At 36.0% G+C, this 24,956-nt stretch overlaps 3 protein-coding genes across 4 annotated transcripts in view; all 3 read left to right on the top strand.

The window, feature by feature from the left end:
• The first annotated feature begins 1,832 nt into the window (after positions 1-1,832).
• Positions 1,833-7,691, top strand: LOC139127188 (uncharacterized). Its single transcript, XM_070693110.1, has 4 exons — positions 1,833-2,138; positions 3,895-4,071; positions 5,066-6,754; positions 7,129-7,691. Exons 3-4 carry the CDS (start codon positions 6,472-6,474, stop codon positions 7,689-7,691), a joined length of 846 nt encoding a protein of 281 aa, XP_070549211.1. The 5' UTR covers positions 1,833-2,138; positions 3,895-4,071; positions 5,066-6,471.
• Positions 7,692-8,273: 582 nt separating this feature from the next.
• On the top strand, positions 8,274-19,006 carry LOC139127126 (calponin homology domain-containing protein DDB_G0272472-like). Its single transcript, XM_070693046.1, has 10 exons — positions 8,274-8,396; positions 10,239-10,706; positions 11,611-11,687; positions 11,921-11,999; positions 12,958-13,248; positions 14,955-15,034; positions 15,236-15,308; positions 16,575-16,732; positions 17,389-17,518; positions 18,714-19,006. The coding sequence occupies exons 1-10, from the start codon at positions 8,315-8,317 to the stop codon at positions 19,004-19,006; spliced, it is 1,731 nt and encodes a 576-aa protein (XP_070549147.1). The 5' UTR covers positions 8,274-8,314.
• A 415-nt stretch (positions 19,007-19,421) lies between these two features.
• The window catches only part of LOC139127180 (tripartite motif-containing protein 2-like), a 144,880-nt gene continuing 139,345 nt past the window's right edge, over positions 19,422-24,956 (top strand). Inside the window, exons 1-3 of one of the 2 annotated variants that reach the window (XM_070693105.1) lie at positions 19,422-19,569; positions 20,913-21,139; positions 21,663-21,783. In XM_070693105.1, coding sequence (XP_070549206.1) covers positions 19,470-19,569; positions 20,913-21,139; positions 21,663-21,783 — 448 coding nt within the window. In that variant the 5' untranslated portion in view covers positions 19,422-19,469. The remainder of the gene's footprint in view (positions 19,570-20,912; positions 21,140-21,662; positions 21,784-24,956) is intronic. The other variant, XM_070693104.1, reaches the window with a different exon arrangement.

Here is a 24,956-nt window from a genome sequence, read left to right on the forward strand (position 1 = left end):
GGCCAATCCATATGTGTTTTGTAACACATGTCATCTGTAGCCATGCATAAGAACGTACTATACACACAACTTGTGTCATGTAGGCTTATAATGTAATATGTTGGAGTGGTTCAGTATGAAAACGTTTTTCCCAACAGGATCACAATACTTCTGCAAAACGTTCAATGCACCTTTGATTATAGTTTTCGTCCGTTTCGAGTCCTTGTTGGAAACCAAAGCATTCAATTCTTCTTCAGAAAGTAGGATAAACCCAAAAATTCTCGACTATCGTTTCGATCGGCCGCAGACGACATCTTTGTTTACATTCCGGTCCGCGCATGCGTCAATGTCGTTTTTGACGTCAGCGGGCATCATTTTTCGGAACTGATGCCTGGCAGGCAACAGTTCCAACAAATGATGCCTGATGACGTCGTTTACGTGGATCAGCACAAAAAGAATGCATCCCACGTGACTATCAACTGGCGAATTAGAATACAGACTGCGGATGAGGTGTGTTACAATACAACTTGTCGTCACTTTGAACCAACCAGGGAAACAAACGCTTATGTTCATCTTTCAAAACACGATGTAGATCTCGGCAGTATTTTTTTCGCTTTCCATCTGAACCGTTTGATGATGTTGCCGGAGCTGCATCTCCACCAAAGTGGGCGTGTAGGGTTGTTTGCCGCTTTTCACCTCGTTTAACCCCGGCCATTGATAGGATTAGCTATGGAGTCACGCAGCTCCAAAGTTCCATGCATGACGTTTATTTGAAAAGCACATGGCACTATGCGTGGTCGATTGCAATGCTTATACCCCCCTATACGACGAATTGAGGTTAGTCACTGTTAAAGGTCACCTGACATTTCACAGACAATGCTGGTCGTGAATGTTCGAAGTCATCGTCTTGGGTCAATGATCCTTCGTCGGGATATGGCGAAGGTGTAGCAATTTTTTTTCGCCACATCGGATATTTATTCGCAATTTGCGACTGTGGCGAACGTTAGCGCGAACCCTGCATATATAGACAGACATACAGATTAAAAGATGCTGCAACTGGCCTACCATATAAGCTATCTTTGGTATGTATACATTACACCAAATGTGAGCTAAAAAGGATATAACCTGTAATTAAACTAAGCCTTGCTATGGAACACAGCCATGAATTTATTACCCTACTACAATCTATAAATTGTTATGTACCATTTTAGATGGCCTTCTCTTCTTGATCTGGGCAGTTTGACACTCTTGAAGACTATCCTATTATTTTCAAAGCGGATAATTCATACTTTAATATTTTAACAGCCACACACTTAAATTTAATATCTTGGTAAATTTGCACCACCTAAAAGTTTAGAAAGCCAGAATAAATTTTTCTGTATGGAAATTTACATAAAGTTGTTAAGTTGAGGTAATCTTACACCCCTAGCAAAAATTTGGAATGATCCATTGGAAAAGTGCCAGGCATTGTCTTGCTTAGAGGAAGAATCAAATGAGTTAACCATTGCATACAGTCTGCTGTGGTTAAATTTCATATTAAACTTGTATCATCATATAAAACTTGTGGTATGCACATACAGATAAGCACTGTTATTTTCAGAATGGGACCATAAGTATGCATGAGAATATAGTTCATCGCTCTCTGCTGTGAGTGTGGTGGTATGCCAATGTGCTTGTGTCAACCTACTTTGTGAAATTATTTTTTGTGTGATATCTACTGTTATATAAAGATAATCAATATAAGATTAAACTGTCACACTACTCTGCTGGTTGAAATTTATTATTCATCAGGACACTGTAGATAATGTCTCTGTCAATGATTTACCTGAGGTGTGTCTGTAAACAATCGCCATGTCATACACAGGTTGACCTAACCCAGTACTTTACCCTTTAAACATAGTAACACAATAATTTTGTTATAAATCATGTGACAGATAAGACTTCCCAGCTACATGTACAGAACAAATACACACCCTAAATTCCAGCCACCTCAGCAGTCAAACACTGCTAAACTCAAGGATATTTCAAAATAGTCAAACTCTACCAAACTCAGGAATATTTCAAAACTTTCTATTCACAATCTGGTACTCCAAGTTTCAACAGAGTGATCTGCATCTGTAACTTCTGTTTATAGAATCCATCAAGCCAAATTAAGCAAGGTATGTTATATTCTCTCTAACACAGCAACACAAGTATTTGGTTATAAATCATGTGACAGATAAGGACTTGGTAGCTACTTGTACTGAGTAAAGACAGAAAATTCCCTGACACCTTTGGAAGTAAACTATCAAACTCAGGAATACTTTAAAACTTTGCAGTCACATTGAATGCAAATTGAGTACCGGACTGGTACTGCCAATTTAACTCCTTCTGTTGATAGAATCCATCAAGCCATATCAACCAAGGTATGTTATATTATCTCTACCAATTGTCACATTGTATGTTGGTGTTTTTATCAAAATGGCAGCCTGGTCACAGATTTCTCAAGGTTTTCGTGTTGAATTTTAAAGAACATTAATGATCACAAATATCCGTCAATATTCGAAGTGTAAAATTATTTTTTCTACATAATGACATTTTCTCTAAATAGATGATTAACAAGGTACCGGTATATGAATTTGAAATATAAAGTCCTAGTCAAGTAAGCTTTTCTTAATCCACTACATAAAGTTAACTGTAACCTTTTGCAATCAATGGTGACAAGTTTTTTTACAGGAAATGGGGTGAACTGATTAAATTAAACACCAACTTCTGCTCTATAATATTTTGTGTCAACATAAATGTCATGTTTGTTAAAACACTGATTCTGAACTTTTAAATGGCTTGTTTACTACAGTTAGCTGATCAAATATGATGTTTTTCAATATTTTGAAATCATTGCTATAAATTTTGATTTGATTTCTATAGTGATAAAAGCAGTCAGAGGGGGGTAATAACAAATACATGAATAGGGATACATGTATTTGTGACATGAAAAGTGTACTTAGGAACTGATACTAAAAATGTGATCAACACAGCTGGGAAATTGCCAAGATCATGACTCAGAAAACTTTGCACATCAAATGTATTCATAGGGGCAGTAAGCATGCAGGCAGTAATAGCAAAGAATTGACAGCACAAAATTACATTTTATAAAAAGTGTATTTACATTTTTGGTGTTGAAATATTATTTGACTGTGCGTAAGCAGTGGTTTGTAAACATCAAAATGTAGACTTAGATTACTAGTCTCAAAATTCCAATGTGTAGGAATTTTTAAAAACATTTATAGAGCCGGAATTTTCTCTCAAGAAATAAACATATCATTCATTGTGTTGCATTGGTACCAGGGACTGTCATTTCTCTTGAAACCTGTTTTCAATGCAAACATACTGAATTGAAATTATGTGACAGTTAACTGCTATACATGACCTCAGATAACTTTTTGACTTTGACTTTGCCTGTCAATTAATGTCTTAACATTTTAATTTGATTTGACTTCTTGTCAGGCTGATTTCTGTCAAACTACCTATAAGATCTATGTTCAGGGAATATCATATTTTAGTATTTTGAATGCCATGATATATACTTCAATTGTAACCAGATTTTCTCTCGATTCAAATGAATGTAGGTGTATTTATTATTTACATACTTTCAATAAACATCCTATAAGACTGGATTTAAAGTATCCTAACTTGTTGGATATAGGAACTAAGATTATTGAAAATCAGATTAAGTAGTAAGGTAGCATTTACTGAATGTATCAGCGTAAAAGAAATTGAGATGACAAATTCCACTGACTACACTGTGACAACTTGGTGGAGTACAAGATTTCACAGAATTCATGTGAAATCGGATTGTTTTTGAATGAAGTTTTTCTCACTGTAAGAGACTTATCCAAAGCATAAGCTCATTGTCTCTTTTCTTTATTGTAGTAGCTCACCATATACCAGATTTGACAGCGACCAAACCTGCAGAGAATGGGTTCACCATCCATGTGCAAGTCAGGTCATCCAAACATGTATGATGGCAGACGACAACGAACAAGTTCAATTCAGATGATAGAGCTAAAGTGACTGAACATCTTCTATTCTATGATGTCATATAGAAACTTGGTGAGTTTAATCTTATTTTCAAAAGAGCTAATAATGACCAAAGCTGACATGAAACTTATGGCTATCCGATAGTATTCTGAAGATTAAACTGAAAAACATTTTAACTTGGACAATTTATATAGGATTTCAGAAGCTACACAGACAGAAAGTACTGAACTACATTCCAGATGTTAATAGTTTCACTTGACATACTAACAAGGCAGAAAAATTACTGACAAGGTAGAAACTAGATGAAAAGTTAACATTATTAAAGGAAAATCTGTTGCGTTTGATTTCTGACATGGTTCATATTTGACAACTTGGAAAAAAATTCACAGAAGTCATGTGAGATCAGGCTGATATTGTTGTGTAAAGATTTTCTCATAATAACCAGATTATCACAACTATCTTATCTAGTTTTTTTACATTATAATAAAGTCTTATTCTATGTAAACCTAATTATCTAATTATTATTTTTACAACTTTGACAAAAATGTCCATCTGGATTTTTTCAATAAACGTGATAATTGCTTCAGACAACTATTGTTAGCATTAATGAAGTAAAATGAACAATGCTGTTATAATTAATACTAAGTATGCCAATTGGCTAACCCAAAAATTAAAAAGCTAAAGTAATTTCATAATTATTTCTTTGTGTGTAAAGGATATTAAATGCACAGAAATTTCTAATAATTATGCTTGTATGCAACCTCAATCATAACACATACTACCCAGGATACATAAAATATATTGCCAATAAAAAAGTATGCGAATTAGCATATTTTTACTCTAATATTAATCAATTTGAGATTTACAAACAAACAAACTTATACCACCCAGACTCCCCTGGAAATGTGTTTTTGAAACATATTTAATACTCATTACAATAACTGTTAAACTAAATATGCACTTTGATTTGAAACATATATGAATTTAATCCTATCTTTCACTTCAAATCTGAAGCAAAGATCAAGTACTTCCTTTGATAGACCTTGATTACATTTTATTTCTCCAGACCAAATGGCAGACACACTCTCTGAAGCACTGCTTGTATTGACATCATGGAATACAGCATCAGATGACCTGACATCACAACCAACTAAAATACTGGTCAAAGATTTCTGTGAAACACACTGAAGTCTGATAAAGTTTCTACACTCTACTGTACTGTCCTTGATGTTGAAGTCAGTGAAGATAATATGAAAGATGCAGAGAGTGTTGGAGTTACTCTGATTCCAGCTACAAGATTTAAATGGTCAGATCTGAAGGAGACCACCTGCACCAACCTGGTTACTCAATCATCACACATACTACCCAGGGCTAAAGGAGTTGAAGCATATAAAACACGTTGTAAGTTTTTCACCCAAGACAAAGAATGCAGCAGCTTCTATCCATGAGAGTCTTTTCCCTCAAGCTAAGTTCCATCAACTGTCTCTCCCTGAGCCAAATGGTGTGTTGTTCACTTTTGATGTCTGGAGTAAAGATGCATGTGGACTGGCTGGATATCACAGATCTATAATCCATGATTTCTGTGTAAGAAAGGGGATAACTGGTGAACTACTTAAAGCATACTCCACTGTGCTTGATGTAAAGCTTACTGAAGACCAGAAGAAAGATGCTGAGAAATGTGGCGTTACCTTGATTCCTGCAAAGGAGAAGATCGGGACCAAGAAAAAAGATTTTCCAAATGTCGACTGGTTACTGAAACATGAAAGTCACTATCCAGACCTAGGAAAACTCCCAAACATCAAGTATGTGGTTGGCTATGCTCCGAAGACTGGATGGGCTGCCGCAGATATCAGAGAGACACTATTCCCTCATGCTAAGCTTGTCTTGATTAACCATGCTTGTCCAGAGAAAAACTGTCTCTTGGAAAATGGTGATGAGGACAATCCTGATTTTGAAGAGGAAATGTTGAAAATGGCCAGTGCATCTGATGTGTTGTTCTCCATTGGTACTAAATCCATGAGTATTTTCAAAATGCATACAGGGCAAATGTTGGTGGAAGACAACTTTCAGGTATCCTCATGAAGAGATTCTCCCAAAACTCGGACAAGTTTACTTTGATAGTAAACCTGTACTTGTCAAAGATATGCAAGCACATGGTATACTGACATATGGACAGCTTGACTTACTGGAAGCTGTGAAAGATGCACATCAATTGCAGCCGCTGTCGGAAATGTAGTTAACAAATGTGAAGAATTTGGTCGAAAAATCCCAGAATGGAAGATATGTGGGGTTTCTACAGAGGATAGCAAGGAGGCACAAACTATCCTCAATGAGAAACTGCAAAGTAACAAAGTCTTGCCAAAATTCTACACAGTACATTCAGCACCAACATTATTACGATCCATCCAACAGTCTCACCTCTGCCTTCCTCCATCATGCTACACTGACTACAGTTTTGAAGGCTTGGAAGCAATGGCAGCTGGTCTACCAACAACAGTCCAGGATGATTCACACATTGCTGCTATGATTGAAAGACACTTTGAAGATCACAAGGATTACTGTGTTGTTACAGGGTCATCCAAAAGTTTAGCAGCCAAGATCTTAAATAACCTGATCAATAACATTGAAGCTTTCCAGCAAGCAAAGAAACTGAAAGAAGACTTAACAGAAAGTGAAGCTGTGACAGAAAGTTTGGCAAAATTTGCTTCTATATTCAAAGAGGAAGGTGCTGAAACACAAGATTTTAACAAACAAGGTAGAAACAAAGAAACTTTATATAATTAGATGGTAAAGCGTTGACAAATTAACACATATGTCAGTAATGCAAAGAGCAACTAACACAGTTGATGCTTTTTTGTAATCATTTTGGTTGATACATTTGTCTACGTTTAAATCCTTATATCATCACTTTCAGTGTTAAACAACATAGTTTGGATGACATTGTAATTTACAATGACAGAGATGTGTGCCACAGTGTACAGTATTGAAATGTATGGAAATCAATCAAACTGTGCAGTACAAATAATTACAAACCATCACAATTTGTGAACTCAATTTGAAAGATAAAGGAAAACAAATTTAAATGTTTTAAAAACAAGCTGATCATTTCACTGTTGTGTGATTCCACAGGAGATGAAGTGAAGCCAGCTGCAGAGGACAAAGTTAGTGAAGAAAGGACAGTAATCCAGGTAAAGATGACGAATGCAGGAAATAAACAGACTTCACACACCACAGTCATGCAATCTGAGATACTGGATACTGATGACAGCCGGCACAGAGACAATGCATCACTGTCATCTGTGATACCAGTCACTGAAGGTATGGAGTTTGATGAATCTTTAACAATGCAATCTGAAGTGTTAGTTACAAAAGGTGTTGAATCTAAAGAAAGCACAGCAATGCACACTGGGATATCAATTACAGAAACTATGGACATAGCAACAACCACTGTGCCAGCAGTTAAACATAGGCTGTCAGTTACATCAGATATAGAGACTGAAGAAATCAAAGCAGTGCCTGCTGGGATCTCAGCCACAGAAGTTAAGAAGATTACAGGTACAACAGCAGAGACTAAAGACTCTAAAGAAAGCACAGCTGCAGTCATCCTGGGATGCCAAGTAAAGAAGATATGGAGACTACAGAAAGTACAGTGCAGTCTAGGATATCAGCCAAAGATGACAGGGGGACTATAAAAACTGCAGCAGTGCACTGTGGGATGTCAGTCACAGAAGTTTTGAAGACTACAGATACAACAGCAGAGACTAAAAGTGCAGTGCACCCTGAGATGTCAAGCATACAAGATATGGACACTACAGAAATCAAAGCAGGGCAGCGTGAGACATCAGTCAACAAAGGTACAGAGGCTAAAAACACCCCAGCAAGCTTGTCACATGAGATATCCATCACAGAGGGCATGAACATTATTCAAACACAGCAACACAACCTGGAATGTCGATCACCAATATTTTGGAGACTAATGGAGCACAAGCAATGCTTTCTGGGATGTCAATGACAGGAGATAGAGAGATACTAGATACGAATATTGTGCAGCTTGAGATTGATAAACAAGTAGAAACAATTTTCTCAAAGAACATTCAACAAGTTCAGACATTCGGAAAGAAAGAAACTGTCAAAGTGAAACAAATGCAAACAAAACATAGACCCCAACGGAAAAGAGAGATGCATGAAAGTGAGATTACAGAAATCCTAAGATGGCAAAGAAAGAAGAACTCAGCGTTAAAGATAGCACACAATCCAACATGGAAGGACTGAAGGAAATGAAAGTGCAGGTCTCACAAAACAGACAAAACAACAGATGGAGGGAATGAAGAGAATGATCAGTACAAATCCACACAATCCACCACCAGTTGATTCCATGACAGCTAGAGAAAACACATGTAAGCAATTAACTAATTAAAGATTTTGATGTTGAAAATATTCACATTGTGATTTAATAAATTTCCTCTAATGTATAAGGAATTGAACAGAAGTTGACCTAAGACACAATTTCAGTTTTAGACCAACCGGTGTGTTTTGTGTTGATAAATTTAAACTAACTGAGGGAAAAGGGTGAAAGGTCCATGTAGAGCCCTATGCTGTTTGACAGAGGTCAATGATACCCATATCAGGGCCTAGGTCAATGATACCCATATCTGGGCCCTAGGTCAATGATACCCATATCAGGGCCCTAGGTCAATGATACCCATATCAGGACCCTAGGTCAATGATACCCATATCAGGGCCCTAAATGTTTTATCATACACATCATTGGTTCTAAAGGTAGTGGAAAAATTATGACTTTTTTGATTCATTTAGAAAACTTAATGATCCAATGTGATGTCATTACAAATGGCAAAGCCAATTTACTGTGAGTGTGATGGTTCATACACGCATTATGACATTATTTGTTAAGCTCTTACTACACAAATTCTCTGTTTTAATTATTCACTGCTTCAAAATATGCATTGACATGCACATCTCAAAATGAAAAGGAGAGCATTGTACATCTGAACATTTGATAACTCACACCGGTTTGAAGTGACAGTGATGCACATATCATGAAACTCAGAAAATGGAATGTCAAATGATGGATGACGCCAAACTGACCAAAATGGGGCCAAATTGGTCCAAACTTGAATATTCATATCATCCCAACAGACCTAAACCACCCTTAGAAGTATATAATATGTGGGACCTATACAGACCCACCAAAACCCAACATAATAATTACAGAGCAAAACTGACTGCCCAGCCATCACAGATGTGCCGCCAGCACTTCTTTTTTTCAAAATCATTACTGATGTCAACAAACAACAGACAGTAATATATTATATCCAAAACATGGGACTATGTGTCCAAAGGGCAGGTAACCATTGCCAGATGTCAAGAGGGCAAATTGTCTCAGTGGCAATAAGGGTAAATTATTCCCTTGTTTTGTTAGTCAAAATGTTTGGATTGATTTTTGAGTGACACTTTATTTCCCTGACAGATGAAAATCAGTCAAAAGATCAAATGAGTTTCATCATCAAATGGCACAAATTGTTACATTTAAATTACTGTTATGTGGTCGACGGAATTTTTAGTGCATAATTTTCTAAAAATGTAATTTCCTAAATGTAAATTATGTAAATAGATCATTGTTAAGTCCTAAGGTTGTCAAGTTGAAAATAGTTTCGGATAACTGTAATTAAGAATTGACTATGCGGTTCATCATGTCATCAACAAGTTACCAATTCATCCTATGGGCACACTGTGTTCATTATATGAGGCCTGTAACCCTTAGAATCCCTGTAACAATTTCTGCAGACAGGTATTATTTCACCAGATTTGACTAGACTCATAAAATGGTGTTTTAATTTCCTACTGGTTATTTACAAGTTTAGATTATATCAATAGCAAATGCACAAAACAACCAGAATAATTGTAATGATTGAAATAGTAAATCATTACACAAATATAAGAGTGTACCCGGGTATATTCCCCCCAGTGTTACCCAGTAGGTTTGTTTAGGTTATTATAATGCATTGTACACGTCTTTAGGATTGGGGTCATGGACAAGTTGTTTTTGGCAAACCATGTCAAGATGCTAGCATGTCTTCAAAATGATTTGTAAACATAATTGTATGCATAATTAGAAGTAATAAAGTGTTTATATTATATGTCAACTGAATGTCTGAATTGAAATGGAAAGGTAATTCTTTTACCAAATTAAGTGTTTATGTCTGGTTTCTATACACCAGCGTCTAGTCCTTTCACAGTGAATGTTAGTTTAGATGAAGCATCCTACCAGCAACAAACGAGAGATCTTGACAGACAGGTCCAAACAAGGAGTGTCAGGGAGAAAAAGGAGCAATTGAAAGCAGCATGGGAGAAGATCAAAGCAGAAATGGACAAAACTGAACATGAGGCAATTGTGAATGAAACCTCTATCCAAGCAGTTGACCAACATTGTAGAAACAGTTTTGGTAAAGTTAGAGTTACCAGTAAGAAAAGACACTCGTTGGCAATCTCACTGCACCTACCAACATTGTATAATCTATACAGATTAAAACAAACATGTCTATCTGGTAGTTTTCCTGACTCATTTGAACCACTATTGATAACTGATAAGATGAGAGAGGAGGCTGACAAAGTTGGATTACAACTCAAGTTGAAAGCAACATATGACCAAGCCAGATTTGATGAACTGGAACTGTTCTTCATAAATAGTAAGTGTACCAAAGCTGAGCTGCACAATGCACCTTAAGTTAAAAAAGTTCCTTGGCAATCCCACTTGACCTACCCACTGTGTATAACCTGTACAGATTAGAACCACACGTCTATCTGGTAGTTTTCCTGACTCATTTGAACCACTATTGATAACAGATAAGATGAGAGAGGAGGCTGACAAAGCTGGATTACAACTCAAGCTGACAAAACCAGACTTGATGAACTGAAATCATTTTTCTCAAACAGTAAAATTGCAGTGTCCAATATTTGTTAATGTTAATCATAGTTGGTAAATCTGTCTGACTTGTTGGCACAGCTAGTGTTTCTTAAGTTTTAAACTATAACCATATTTTTAATTATAATTAATACATGTGATATTATTCTCAGCTAGTTTATTAACATTGTCAAGTATACCATGTATTTCTTGAATATTTTTATTTCGGATGACAGGAACCTATTGAATGCATGATTTGGATTCAAGCCTTTGATCTGTATGCCAAGTTGTGTGCATCTAATCTATTTCTCTTTTTCTTATAACATTTGATTTCTGAATTATTTGAGTGACCACAGGAATTTTGTGCAATTTATTAACACCAGTAGACCAAACATATCAAAAGAGAGCATCTTTTGAGTTGGTCATCTGACGATGTAGATCAGAGGATGTTGTATGTCTAACACATATCTTTGTTCCTGTCAGATATAGTACATGTATAATGGCATTTGGATACAAGTCAATGCATTTCAACACACCTCAATTTAAAATTGTGTAAAGATCACTTTTGCTTAGATTATCTACATTTCTCACCAACTGTCAGTGTTTCGATTGAAGAACACTTATAAAAACATCAACAACAGTAATTTTACTAAAGTTAGCTAGCTTACCAGTATGTTTTGTCCTTTCAGGAGATGGTGGTGGACTAAAACCAGTCAAAGTGTATGATGTCATTGAAGGAAAGGATGCTGAAGAGATACACATTGATGTAAGTTTACAATCATTGAATAGTAAAAAGAAAAGGTACATTCATTGTCACCTTGGCAATTACAGTAAAAAAGCAAACCTAAGGGAGACATTTTCCTTGCATCTGCAGGAAATTTGCAATATCGGAACATAATGTGAAATTTAACTATGTTATTGAAAGGCATGTAGGGTGATTAAGTTAATACCACCAAACATTTCACAAATGCTGATTAAAGTTGACATGATCAATTTCAGGATGAAGACACTGGTCAGAAATCTGACACAACAGTCACAGAAGGAGGTGCTGATAGAACTGCAACTGAACACAGACAGTGTAAGTACAGATTCATCTCAGTTTGTATTTCTCACTGAGAATACGATGGTTTCAACCGGGCTCGAACCCACAACGCACGGCACCCAATCACCTAGCGCAGAGGCCAACAGACAAAACCGCTCGGCTAAATCCCCAATCTCAAAAAGATTGGTTCAATAACCGAGCTAAGGATGTTACAATTCTGACTGCGCCCTCTCCACTCGCCGTAGAGTTCGTGAAGCACTCACGCTAGTACACACGCTATCATACATCTCACACAAACTTTATCGAAGCGAAGCAATGAATACAACGCTTAAACTGGGCGGAAGACAGCCTCGGGGACAATTCTGTCCACCAGCAGAACTATTACCAAGGATAGAGAATACGATGGTTTCAACCGAGCTTGAACCCACAACACACAGCACCCAATCACCTAGCGCAGAGGCCAGCAGACAAAATCGCTCGGCTAAATCCCCAATCTCAAAAAAGATTGGTTCAATAACCGAGCTAAGGATGTTACAATTCTGACTGCGCCCTCTCCACTCGCCGTAGAGTTCGTGAAGCACTCACGCTAGTACTCACGCTATCATACATCTCACACAAACTTTATTGAAGCGAAGCAATGAATACAACACTCACTGAGAACACTTGATATTCAAACTCAAAAATATTCCACACTTGGAGTCCCAATGGTATAAATAATCATCTACCAATGGCTTTTTTGTTAGTGGCACAACAGTCTGTTTGTATCCCACTATTATGATGAGAATCTTGTGTCATTGTTCATGGTTTTGTGCCATAATATTTGTGCAAGAATTTATTCAAGTCAATCATTATTGCATCCATTGACATGTCTAACTGCAATCATAGTACAAAGATGAGTGTGTATATAGACACTAGCCATCTCTTAGAGCATATACTGTGAAGTGTTATACACTATTATGGGATATTAAAATATGTCAGTTTTTGTTGATGTCAGCCCTAGAAGACATCCAAACTAAACTGGAGATGGAAAGGAAAACTCTTGATTCTCAACTGAAGGAGGCAAAGGAAGAGAAGGCTACTTTGGAAGAGAGATGTAAGGAACTGACACAGAAGTTAGAGAGCACTGAGCAGTCATTGGTCAGTCAACGTATGGACACCAGTGTAAAGCAGAAGACATTACAGTCTGAACTTGAAGAGAAGAAGAAGCTGATCACACAACTTGAGGATAAAGTAGAACAATCTGAACTAAAGAAAATCAGGAGAGAAAGGTACAGTGTATTTGGCTGTATGTCATACATTAATTAGGATATCTTTGAATGCATCACTTGCTGAAGTAAATTGTTGACTCAATGTGAGTCAATGTGTGTCTTGTAATTTGTTGGTCCTTATTTGTTGAGATTTAATTGGCATGGCAAAACTTTTAAAATGACAATCAGGCACCAATCATTGCTGGAATGTATAACTGCAAGTTTCCAATAATTTTACTTTCATTTTGCATCTGATCAATCAAACAACATCCTAAATAATTTTGCAAATCTGAAAATGCTAGTATTGTTGAATATCATTTCAATCTTTGATAATTTAAAATGGTCTATACTTGATATGTCTTTTGCTGGTAACACTAAAGATTGACCTACTGTGAAAGCAATAATTATTCATTTGGATTTTAATTTTACTACCGGTACTTTGGCTACAAAATGTCACCACTATTATATGATACCATTACATTGATGGCACAAATACAGTGATCTGAATGGTCAAGAGGTCAAAAAAACCATGGTATATTGCCAATATACCATGGTTGGCACACGCGTTAGCTCTCAGCGAGAGCAAAAATCCTGTTTTGATGTTCTATGCCAGAATTTCAATATACTGTATATAGTCACATAAATCATACACCCAGCAATGGTATACAAGTTGATTTTGACCAGTCCACTTCATGCACTCGCTATCACATGTTCATACCGTATATTGTCATGAACTTGTCAAAATGTGATGTATACCATTGCTGTGTGTACTTTATTGCTTAAACATATAATGGCTTAATGACAGTATAGAGAATTTAAATCCCGATGAAAATGTCTCCTACATCAAAACAGTGACATTAAATTACTGTGAAAATGAATGTTTTTACAACAATCTTGCTTATATCGGTATTTATAAATCCCTTGAACTCTGACCTCATTGTAACCGATTATATTATGTTTAGATTTACAGCCTTCGTGCAAAAGTGATACAGAATTAAATTCATCACATCAGGCAATCTATTTTCTGATTATATAAGAAAAAGTAATATGACAGGACTCCATGACTTTGCCTTGATGTTTGTGTGGTACGGAAGTTATTTTCATGAGTGATGCGGTGTATCCTGCGGCTTTTCACGAGCGAAGCGAGTGAAAATACAGCAAGGATACACCGCATCACGACCATGACATATGCACTTGTTATTGCCCTTGCATATATGTTGTGAATTGGTCAAAATCTCATGGTACACCATCACTGGTTGTGATTTATTGCAGCAGTTGTATCATAACAGTATTGAAATGCTGGCTTGAACATAAAAAAACTGATATTTGCTCTCATTGCCAAAGCTTGCATGTGTGCCAACCGTGATATGATGAAAGTACTACCATTCTGTCTATGTGACAACCAATCAGATCACTGCATTTGTGCCATCAACACACTGGTACGATATATTTCAAATTATAGCATAATGATTGAATGCAAATATTAGCACATAGTTAATTCAATGTGTTTCGATTTCATTGGCCATCTAGTCATGAACACTTTGGATACAGTTCACTTTATTTCTATCTCCTCAGCTTGTATTCCAATTATAACTGACAATCCTACTTTTATGTACCGGTATGTTTCATGTTTGTTTTCAATTAATCATAAATATACTGTTGTACCTCCCAAGTTAAAGTTATATAGTGGTAATATATTCAAACAGTGGGGTGTCTGAATAGCTTGTAATTTTTTGTCATTCAGGTGATGGTGGTGGACTTGAACCAGTCAAAGTCTTTGATGATGTCATTGAGGGAAAGGATGCTGAAGAGATACACATTTATGTAAGTTTCTTAGCATTCAATATGACCTTGGCAATGGCAGAAAAAGTGAACACAATTCAAAAAATGTTACCTTCATTGCAGCTGCAAAGAATTTTACATTATTGTACATTACATGTGTTGTAGAAAGGCATATGATATCATAAAACCAATGAATCAACAAACACATAAAATTTTGTTGTACTTTGACATTAACAATTTCAGGATGAAGACACGTCTGATCAGAAATCTGACTCAATGATCACAGAAGGAGTTGATAGTATTTCTCAAGGAGAAAGTAAGTAACTGGCATTTAGGAACACCTGATATTCAAATGTAAATGTACATAAAATTTTCATTCTGATTAGTGTTTATAATAATAATAGCGCCACCAACGGCAGAATTTTAGTCAAAACGTTTGGTTTTCGTCACGACTTTCCCGAAGCGACTACCTAGACCCTGGGTCAAAACTACTGCGTGCATAGTCATGGCACCTCTTTCACTGTCAAAACTACAATTTCTTAGGCACTCCTGATATTTGTATACAAGGTGTCTAGGGGTTATCTCAATGTGATATACTGAAATTATGATGAAATTTTGGGTAATTTTGCAATTTTGGTCAAAAATTAAGTCTCCCAAAAACTTCCTATGTGATAGCTTTAATATTATGTATATGTGTATGTATGGACCCAGGGTTGAGATGTGACATTGTTCAAATGCACATGTCAGTGTCAAAAATATGCAAATGAGGTAAGAAAAAGGGACAATCCTGCAAATGTGTGGGAGTGGTGGCATTAACTGACACAGACAACACATCTGAGTAGGAGATTCTGTAATCTCTCAACATATTTGTATGCAGTGTACCTATTATGTGTCGGAGTGGTGGCAGTGACTGAAACAGGCTACTCCACTGTCATTTCCTGTCATTGTTCATGAACTGATACATATTGGCAGACCTACTGAAACCATGAAGGACTGTGTTGAAACATTCTTCTGCAAAGCCTGTTCCTAAAGTTCGCCTCCAGTACCTAAAGTTTCAGACCTTATTCACTTTTGTCCTTGTTTTTCTGGTTTAAATATTTCTTGATGGACCAATTCAAACCAAATATGAGCACACTGTCCCTGACGGTATATTTGTTATAAAGATTTTGACCTTCTTTATCAACAAATGTGTTGCAAAAAGTTATTCTGTACATTACACAGTGGACCTCTATTGTCTACTTAGTCGCTTGTGCATGATTTATAATGAAAAAATAATCTGGCACACAAATACTTGACATGACGCTGACAGAATGATCACATTGTATCTGCATGACCTTTATTCTATTCATCAATACCCTGTATTGGCCATCTATGTGTACAAAAAACAAACAAAGACAGATTACATTGCAATCCTGGTTTATTTTCAATAGAAAAACTCAGGTTTTTTTTTGGTTTTAATGTGATAAATAGTTATTCTTGCTCTACATTACACAGCTGAGCTGCTTCAGCCGCTGGGTTGCATGCTTGTAGTTGGGAATCATTTGGTGTGAATTACAAACACTCCTTGGCTTGATTCTTGCAGCTCCCACTTTAATGCCTCAGCAACCACCACAACATCACCGTGAGATGTCTGCAGGTCACATGATGCAAGCGTCTGCAGCTACAGGTCCACCCACTTCACCTGTTGTGTACTCCAAGCTCAGCAGATGCCATACCAAACTGATCAGCCACATTCCCAGGGTACCATAACGGATCAGATGATACCACAGCATGTGCAGAATCAGTCCAAAATACAGAATACACAAAGGTCAGTAGCATTTGTTGTGTGCTGGATTGGACTTTCAACAATCCTATGTACAACCTTCACTGAGTATCTGCACTATTTACAAATCAAATTATTTGTCCCTTGATAAAAGCTATTCCGTGAGAGACAAATTAGCCAAGATCCTTCTGAGTGTAAAAGTCCAGTACTCAATAAGTCCTGGCTATTGAATGATTTGCAAGAAATGTATTCTGCCACATTTTGCTGCACTGATAACATCCCTGATATATGAAAATGTTGAGTTAGACCAACGAAAGAATTGCGATATTGATACGGAAATTTGACATTGATTCCCTTTGATTGGCTGCAAAGACACTCAGTTACTACTTTCTTCAATGTTCTCATTATGAGTAGCCAACTTCCAGTGTACCATGATATTTTAATGGTATTTTACTTCGTGTTCAATATCAAGCTATTGCAGAACATTCTATTTCTTTTAAAATCGGTATCCTATCACCAGCAGACAAATTTGCTGTCTCTGAAGCTGTCATTTTTCATTCATTTTGTAATCATAATTGTTCTTAAACAATGTCTGATTATAATCTTTATTTGTTTGTTGCCTGTGCATCTGCAGCCCCAAATGTACAGATCACCTCCACAAGGACATTTACCATCACCGTTACAAGAATATTTGACATCACCTCATCTCCAAGGGCAAATCCCTATCCCTCAAGAAATCCAGACCTCAACCACTCAAGTCTACGGTACGAAAGTTTTTAGCTGTCAGCAACAGCTTATCTAATGTGTGGATGTATGTGTCGTCTGGCATCCGTTAACTTTTTACATTAAACTTCTTTTTTCAAAATGGCCAGTCTACATTCCTTTAATGTTTGGCTTATTCAAATTGTGATGAAATATGCAAAGGTATGTTTTTGAGGCTAATTTTTTCTATTTTGTTGGGGAAAATATCTTCTACTAAATGGCTTTTCCAACAGGATTTATATTTTGTATGCATGTCCTTAGGGATGAGATTTTATTCAGATTTGTTGAAATTGTGATGACATATGCAAATTTTTATTTTAAGGCAATTTTTGATCATTTTTTTCCCACCAAGACGGCTTGACTGATAATTTTGGTACTTGATATACAGGTTTATAGGGAGGATCAAAATATGATATATTGAAATTATGATGAAATCTGCAGTTTGTAATTTTATAGCAGTTTTTACCATATTTGGTCAAAATCTGTTTCTCAAAACTACTTGTCTGACAGTTTTGATACTTGGTAGACATGTTCTAAGGGATGATTTTAATGTGTTTGTTCAAATTATGATGAAATCTACAATTCTTAATTTTTGCTGCTATTTTTGTCATATTTGGTCAGGCCATCCTGGAATTAGCTATCAAAGATTCCCACCTTCCTTAACATATGTGTCACAAATAGTTACTCTGTACACAGTGAAGCTCTTTTGGCCACTAGGTTGCCTTGACAAAATTTGTAATGAAAAATAGTCCAGTACATAAATACTTGAAGTGGTGCTCAGTATGAGCACAACTTTTTATCTGATCTTGAGGGTAAACATCAATGCCCTGTTCTGGTCATCTATGTGTACAGTATAAATGAAACAACAAACAGAGATTATGCCGCATCTCTGGTTTGTTTTCAATGGAAACTCACGTTTTTTATTTTAATGGAGTGGTTGCCGCATGAAGATTTCCATCTTCATTAACACATGTCACAAAGAGTTATTCTCTACATAACACAGCAGAACTGTATCTGAGCTGCTTGGTCGTTTGTTTGTAGTTGGGAATCATTTGGAATGAATTACAAAACTCCTTAGCTTAGTTCTTGCAGCGCCCACTTTAAAACTCAGCTGCATCACCTGTTAAGTCGCTTGTTAGTAGTTTGAAATCATTTTGTATGAATTACAAAAACTACTGAGCTTGGTGATTCTTGCAGATCCCACTATAATGCCTCAGCGACCTCCACAACATCACCATGAGATGTCTGCAGGTCACATGATGCAAGCGTCTGCAGGTACAGGTCCACCCACTTCACCTGTTGTGTACTCCAAAACTCAGCGTATGCCATACCCAACTGTTCAGCCACATACCCAGGAGACCATAATGGGTCAGATGAGACCTCAGCATGTACAATATCAGCCTGACATACAGTCTACACCAAGGTTTGTAGCAGTTGCTGTGTTGGATAGGACTAATAATCAATTAATAGCACTCAGTTCTGGCCATTGAATTATTTGTAGTGGACGTTTCCGCCACACGTTGCTGCACTGGTAACAGCCCTCATTATGAAAATATTGAGTTCGACCAACAAAAGAATTGTGATATTGTTCCTGTACAGGAAATTTGATATTGATGCCCTTTGATTGGCTGCAAAGATATTCAGATACTTACCACATTCATCAGTGTTCTCATTATAAACAACCAACTTCCAGTGCACCTCTGTGTTTCTCTTTGTTTTGATAAAAACAATCCATGATATTTTAATGGTGTTTTTACTCTGTATTCAGTGTCTAGCCATGACAGAACACTCTTGAAAAAAAGAAGAAATTGGTGTCAACACCTTATCACCAGCAGACACATTTGCTATATCTTGAGCTGTCATTTTTCATTTATTTGTATTTATTGTTCTTAAACAATGTCTGTTTATCTGCTCTGTTTGTTTGTTGTCTGTATATTTCATCTGCAGCCCCAAATGTACAGATCACCACAACAAGGACATTTGACTTCACCTCAACACCAATGGCAAAACCCTCTCCCTCAAGAAATCCAGACCTCAGCCACTCAAGTCTATGGTACGTAACTTTTTAGCTTGATTGTCAGCAACACAGAGCTTAATCTAGTAGTTGGATGTAGGGTGTTGTCTGGCATCCATCAACTTTTTACATTCAAAGCTTCTTCTTCCAAATGGCGTAATTCCTTGAATATTTCAATTACAGATCCCCAGAAATGACCTAAATCAGATTTTATCAAAATTATGTGATGAAATATGCAAATGTGTATATTTTGAGGCTATAAGTTTACTATTTTGTTGGTCATGTTTGTCTTAAATAGCTTCTCCTACAGCTTTAATGTATAGCATACACATCCTTAGGGATGAGATTTTAATATTCAGATTTGTTCAAATTGTGATGAAATATGCAAATTTGTACTCTTAAGGCAATTTTGGTCATTTTTGGCAAAAAAATGTTTGAAAATTTAATCTTCAAACTGCTGATCAAACAGCTTTTATATTGAGATATACCGTAGGTCAGTAGGGATAACGTATTTCTGATTTGTTCAAATTGTGGCAATTTTTGTAAATTTGAAACAAAAATTTCACCAAGACCGCGTGTCTGATACCTTTGATATTTGGTGTATAGGTTTATAGGGAGAATCAATAAGTGATATTCATATTGAAATTATGATGAAATCTTATTTTATGGGACAATTTTCGTCATTTGGTCAAAAAATGTGTTCCTTAAAAAGTACTTGTCTGATAGCTTTGATATGTTGTATACCGGCTCCTAGGGATAATCTCAGTGTGATATATTGAAATACTGATGAAATCTACAATGTTTTATTTTTGCAGCATTTTTTGCCATTTTTGGTCAAGGCATCCTGAATTGACCGATTAAAGATTTTGACCCTCTTTATCAACAAATCACAAATGGTTAATTCTATTCATGACACAGTGGAGCTCTTTCGGCCACTAGCATAGTGCACCTTCTTATAATTTGTAATGAAAAATAGTCCAGTACATAATTACTTGAAGTGGTGCTCAGTATGGGCACAACATTGTATCTGATCTTGAGTCTAAACAACAACACACCCACTGGCCATCTATGTGTAAAAAAAATAACAAACAGAGATTACGTTGCAACTTCTTTTTTATTTTCAATGATAGCTTTGAAATTTGGTATAGAGGTTCTATAGATGAACTAAATCATATTTATTGAATTATGATGAAATCTGCAATTTTGAATTTTTGGGTCAATTTTTTTGTTTTATTTGAGTGTTTGCCCCATGAAAATTTCCATCTTTATCTTCATGTCATAAATAGTTATTCTGTACATAACACAGCTGAGCTGTTGGGTCACTTATTAGACAGGCATCATTTGGTATAAACTACAAAAACTCCTTGGCTTGATACTTGCAGATCCCACTTTAATGCCTCAGCAACCTCCACAACATCGCCATGAGATGTCTACTGGTCACATAATGCAAGCGTCTGCAGCTACAGGTCCACCCACCACACCTGGTGGGTACTACCAAGCCCAGCAGATGCCATACCCAACTGCTCAGCCACGTTCCCAGGGGACCATAATGGGTCAGATGATACCTCATCATATGCAATATCAGCCTGACATACAGTATACACAAAAGGTTGGTAGCAGTTGTTGTGTGCTAGATTGGACTTTCAATAATCATATGTACAGGCTTCACTGACCAACTGCACTATTTGCAAATCAAAATGAGTGTTCTTTGATGAAAACTATTAAGAGCAGAGACAAATCAAGCCAATACAAGATGTTGCTAAGTGTAAAAATACAGCACTCAGTCATGGCTATAGGTTTATTCGTTGAATTATTTGTTGCAGACAATGTCCGCCATATTTTGCTGCACAAATAACAGCCCTCATAACAAAATTTTTTTTGAGAAATATTAATAATCGGATGTACAAGTGTTTTGAAAAATAAACATAAAGTCAAATGAATTGTTGCAGTCATCTGAGGAATAGCAGAGAGTATTTGAAATAAAAAAAACGCTGTCAACACATACCCTATCACTAACAGATGGAGTTGCTATCTGTACAGCTGTCATTTTTCATTTATTTTGTATTTATTGTTCTAAAACCATGTCTGTTTATTTTCTCTCTTTGTTTGTTGTCCGTGCATTTCATCTACAGCCTCCAATGTACAGACAGATTGCTCCCCCACAAGGACATTTGACATCACCTCAACACCAATGGCAAAACCCTTTCCCTCAAGAAATTGAGAAAACTGAGACCTCAGCCACTCAAGTCTATGGTACGTAAAGTTTTAGCTTTACTGTCAGTGACATAGACCTTATCTGATTGGTAGGATATATGTGTGGTGATGTCTGGCATCTGTCAACTCTTTCATTCAAAACTTTTTCGGCAAGAATGTGGAAGTGGTATAGCCACAAAGTGATGATGTCAAAATCACTTTACACAAAACACAGATCTCTTGTAATTATGGAACTAACTAACAAATAATGTTAAAATAAAAAGAATTTCAACTCTCTTCCAATTTTCTTGATAACTTAATTTCGATGCTGAGTTCTGCGTCAGGAGAAGCTCAGTGGGGACCAAGATTTGGGGTTAGCCGACCCATTGTCTGAACTTTGCTAGCTTATGCTTGCTCTGTTCAAACAATTAGGCACAAGACCACTAATTATTTCCCAATAGGCCACCACAGTAGCGTTGAGCTCATTTCTCTATTTTAAAACATTCAGCGGCACAAATCCTCTTACAGGTGGCAGGTCAATGTCAGTTTGACTATGATGAACTTTTCATGTGGGCAAGTTCATTGTTATGATTTCTATGGGCCTTATAACTCCTCATATTACCACAGAATGCTTCAGCCATTATTCACATTAGTATGCATTTTGATTCAGGCAGAAAAATGTCTTTACAGAGTTCAAACCAAACAGGCATCCATGTAGGTATCAAAACTTCAAGGTCCCACTATTTTTCACCTGAACAACTATTTTTGTGGGTAACAAACCCAGAAGTGAATAAGTGGTTTTGTGCCAATACAATGAACCTTAGGTGGAGCTGCATGTTGCCAACACAGTTTTTTCAAAGCAATATTTTTTATCAAAGATGACAAGGAAAACCCCTTATACTATATAAATTTCCAAAAAGCAGAGACTCTAACGTTTAGCATGGTAGTAGTAATTTACTCGAAAGATGAAGTCGGTGTATATTTGGGGTTAAAAACCTCAATTTTGGAATTAATGACAAAAAATAATTAAGGTCAAAACTTGAGAATATTTTCTGAAATGTTATATTTCACTTGAAAAACATGTATTATGTAGAAAAAACGACTATATCAGGGAAAGACACTTATTTTTTTATCCACTTGCCCTTTGGGCAAGTTGGGGGTTAAATTCACTTACCCGAATAGGAAAACCACTTGCTCAGTAAAATTATATGGTTTGAATAAAGCAAAAGCAGTGATTTTTTATTTCACACACTTTATTTCAAAAACTTTATCATGTTATTCATCAAACTTCATGATGTAGTGAAAAATGCATGTTTGCATATTTGTATTTGGGAGCATTTTTTTGCTGTTTTGTTGTAAAAAAATCTTCTCTGAATCTGCTTGTCCGATTGCTCTGAAATTCGATTTGCAGTTTACTTAGGATGACTTCAATTAGATTTATTCCAATTGTGGTGAAATTTGCATATTTGTATTTTTAAGGTAACTTTGTCGTTTTTGGTAAAAAAAAATTTAAAATCTTCTTCTTCAAAACTACCTGTCACATAGCTTTGACATTTGCTACATATGTCCCTAATTATGATCTATTTCAGAATTTTCTAATTGTGCAGAAATATGCAAATTTGCATTTTTAAGGCAATTTTTGCCATTTTTGGTGAAAAATGTATTTCTCAAAAAGAACTGGTCTGATAATTTTGAATTTGGTATACAGGTTTCTATTGATGAACTAAGTAATATATTGAATTTGTGATGAAATCTGTTATTTTGTATTTTGGGGCAATTTTTACCATTTTTGGTCAAAAATGTGTATTTCCAAAACTACTCATGATAGCTTTGAAATTTGGTATACGGGTTTTGTCGATGAACGAAATGATATTGATTGAAATTATGATGAAATCTGCAATTTTGAATTTTTGGACAATTTTTTCCATTTTTGGTCAAAAAATGTGTTTTCTCAAAAAGTACTGGTCTAACAGCTTTGAATTTTGTATACAGGTTTCTATAGATGAACTAACTTTTATCTTTGGAAATTATGATGAAATCTGCAATTTATGTTTTTGGGGGTAATTGTTGCCATTTTTGGTCAGAAAATTTTATTCTCTAACAAGTCATTGACAATGACATAGTCCCCACTTGTAATAGGAGTATTAGTCTTGAGGGGGCAGGGAAATGAGGTCATTAAGAAGTATCACTAAAGTGTATATGTTCAGATCTATGGACACATAGGTCTATGTCATTGTTCCCAATTTGAAACAAGAGGCATGTCTAAGTTATGGTTCTAAATCAGGAAAAAAGATCAAACCTCTAGCTGTATTGGCCAGCCAAGAAATACATATGTGCATAGTAAATGAGGTACAAGATGTGACATCTTAAGGTCTATTATCCTATCAAAATTGAAGCGTAAAGAACTTGTGGTTACTGAGTTATGCATATATATGCATATTCAAGGTCATAGGTCATCAAGGTCACGTGACATTTAAAAAAAAACATTGTATTGCTAATTAATCCATATATGTCAAAATTCAGACGTCTAGCTCTATTGGCTTGCCCACAATTATATATGGGCATAATTAACAAGGTAAAGCATGTGTTGTCATAAGGTCTCCCATCCTACTAAATATAAAGGACATAGCACTTGTGGTTACTTATTTATTGACATAATCATGTATTTTAGGTAAAGGTTATCGAGGTCACATGACATTTTGTCAAAAAATTTCTATCCTATAGTCTATCCCTATATACTAAAAATCATACATTTACCTCTATTGGCTTGCTCAAAATTAGATATGCACATAATTAATGAGGTACAATATGTGGCGTCATAAGGTGTCCAATCATGCCATATATGAAGGGTGTAGCACTTGTGGTTACTGAGTTATGGACAAATATGTATATTTGAGGTCAAAGGTCACCAAGGTCACGTGACATTTTGTCAAAAAATTGTATTGCTAAGTTATTCCTATATACCAAAATCAGACCTCTAGCTCTATTCGCTCACTCAAAATTAGATATGCACATAATTAATGAGGTACAATATGTGGCATCATAAGGTGTCCCATCATACCAAATATGAAGGGTGTAGCACTTGTAGTTACTGAGTTATGGACAAATATGTATATTTGAGGTCAAAGGTCATTGAGGTCACATTAAATTTTTTCAAAGTAATTGTATTGCTAAGTTATCCCTATATACCAAAAATCAGACCTCCAGCTCTATTGGCTCGCTCAAACTTAGAT

This window comes from Ptychodera flava, unplaced genomic scaffold (genome assembly GCF_041260155.1).
Source record: "Ptychodera flava strain L36383 unplaced genomic scaffold, AS_Pfla_20210202 Scaffold_29__1_contigs__length_4469600_pilon, whole genome shotgun sequence".
Taxonomy (NCBI): Eukaryota; Metazoa; Hemichordata; class Enteropneusta; family Ptychoderidae; genus Ptychodera; species Ptychodera flava.

What these genes read in the sequence shown, in the direction of transcription:
- LOC139127188 (XM_070693110.1), top strand. Translation starts at nt 6,472, where the DNA reads ATGGCAGCTGGTCTACCAACAACAGTCCAGGATGATTCACACATTGCT. An exon ending in ACAAGATTTTAACAAACAAG is followed by an intron (nt 6,755 to 7,128) that starts GTAGAAACAAAG and finishes GTGATTCCACAG; the next exon opens with GAGATGAAGTGAAGCCAGCT.
- LOC139127126 (XM_070693046.1), top strand. Translation starts at nt 8,315, where the DNA reads ATGGAGGGAATGAAGAGAATGATCAGTACAAATCCACACAATCCACCA. An exon ending in GGAACTGTTCTTCATAAATA is followed by an intron (nt 10,707 to 11,610) that starts GTAAGTGTACCA and finishes TTGTCCTTTCAG; the next exon opens with GAGATGGTGGTGGACTAAAA. An exon ending in AAGGTACAGTGTATTTGGCT is followed by an intron (nt 13,249 to 14,954) that starts GTATGTCATACA and finishes TTTGTCATTCAG; the next exon opens with GTGATGGTGGTGGACTTGAA.